Source organism: Orycteropus afer, unplaced genomic scaffold, assembly GCF_000298275.1.
Source record: "Orycteropus afer afer isolate SDZICR_OR568_19922 unplaced genomic scaffold, OryAfe1.0 scaffold00064, whole genome shotgun sequence".
NCBI lineage: Eukaryota > Metazoa > Chordata > Mammalia > Tubulidentata > Orycteropodidae > Orycteropus > Orycteropus afer.
In genome coordinates this window covers 10,863,938-10,865,042 of record NW_006921651.1, presented here as the reverse complement: position 1 = coordinate 10,865,042, position 1,105 = coordinate 10,863,938, and the positions used below count along the sequence as shown (strand labels likewise).

The window sequence follows — 1,105 nt, the reverse complement described above, 5'->3', positions numbered from 1 at the left end:
GGTAATCAACAAAGAAAGTTTCCTTTCTTGTAGAAATCTTTCCTTGACTTTTTACGATGATGAACTAATACAATATTTTCCTTCTGTGATTGACTTCTTTCACTCAGCATAATGTCCTCCAAGTTCATCTACGTTATGTGGTGTTTTGCAGATTTTACATTATTCTTTAGGGTTGCATAGTATTCCACTGTGTGTATATACCAAACTTTGTTTATCCATTCCTCAGTTAATGGACATCTATGTTGTTTCCATCTCTTTGCTACTGTGAATAGTGCTGCGATGAACATGGGTGTGCATATATCTATTTGTGTCCTGCCTCTCACTTCTTTAGGAAATATACCTTGTAATGGGATTGCTGGACCAAATGGTATTTCTATTTCTAACTTTTTAAGGAATCACCATACCAGTTTCCACAGTGGTTGCATCATTTTACAGTCCCACTAGCAGTGTATGAGACTCCTAATCTCTCCATATCCTCGCCAGCATTTGTTATTTTCTGTCTTGTTGAACTTTGGTATTAATGCTGGGGTGAGATGGCACCTCATGGTTGTTTACACAATAAAATCTTAAAAAATAAAATAAACATGTGGATCTTAACAAGGTCCTGCTGGAGGCAACTCATTATCCAAATGAGTGGATCCAGTGGTGAGACTTCTGGCCACCTATATCAGGCTAATGGAAAGGGCTCGTGGGGGTACAGTGCCTACAATCACACCACATGTCATGTATGTGACAGCCCACTGCTTGAGTGAAGCAAACCTCCTGTGAAACCAGGCAATGTCTTACATTCAGTTCTCTTTCCTCCTTTTGCTTCCTCATTCACATCTGCAACTTACCTTCTAAAAACTTGCGGATCATAGAGTCTTTGGTGGTCCGAGAGAAGCTGTCTCCAGAGATTGGGTTAGATGTACTGGCCTGAAGCATTTCTACATCTAGAAGGGAATGGAGACTAAGAATTGATAGGCTGTTCTTCCTCACAGGCAACTGGTTAAGGAGTTTTTACAGATGGATACACAAGATATAGCAATTTCCTTAAAAGAGATTCAAGCATCCATCCATCCATTCACTCAGTAAGGGTACGGTAAAGCAGAGAAACATCCACAAC

At 40.0% G+C, this 1,105-nt stretch overlaps 1 protein-coding gene across 1 annotated transcript in view; it reads right to left on the bottom strand.

Moving 5' to 3' along the window:
* Positions 1-1,105, bottom strand: part of PIK3AP1 (phosphoinositide-3-kinase adaptor protein 1) — a 126,999-nt gene that overhangs the window by 32,042 nt on the left and 93,852 nt on the right. Inside the window, exon 9 of the mRNA XM_007940051.1 lies at positions 837-932. Coding sequence (XP_007938242.1) covers positions 837-932 — 96 coding nt within the window. The remainder of the gene's footprint in view (positions 1-836; positions 933-1,105) is intronic.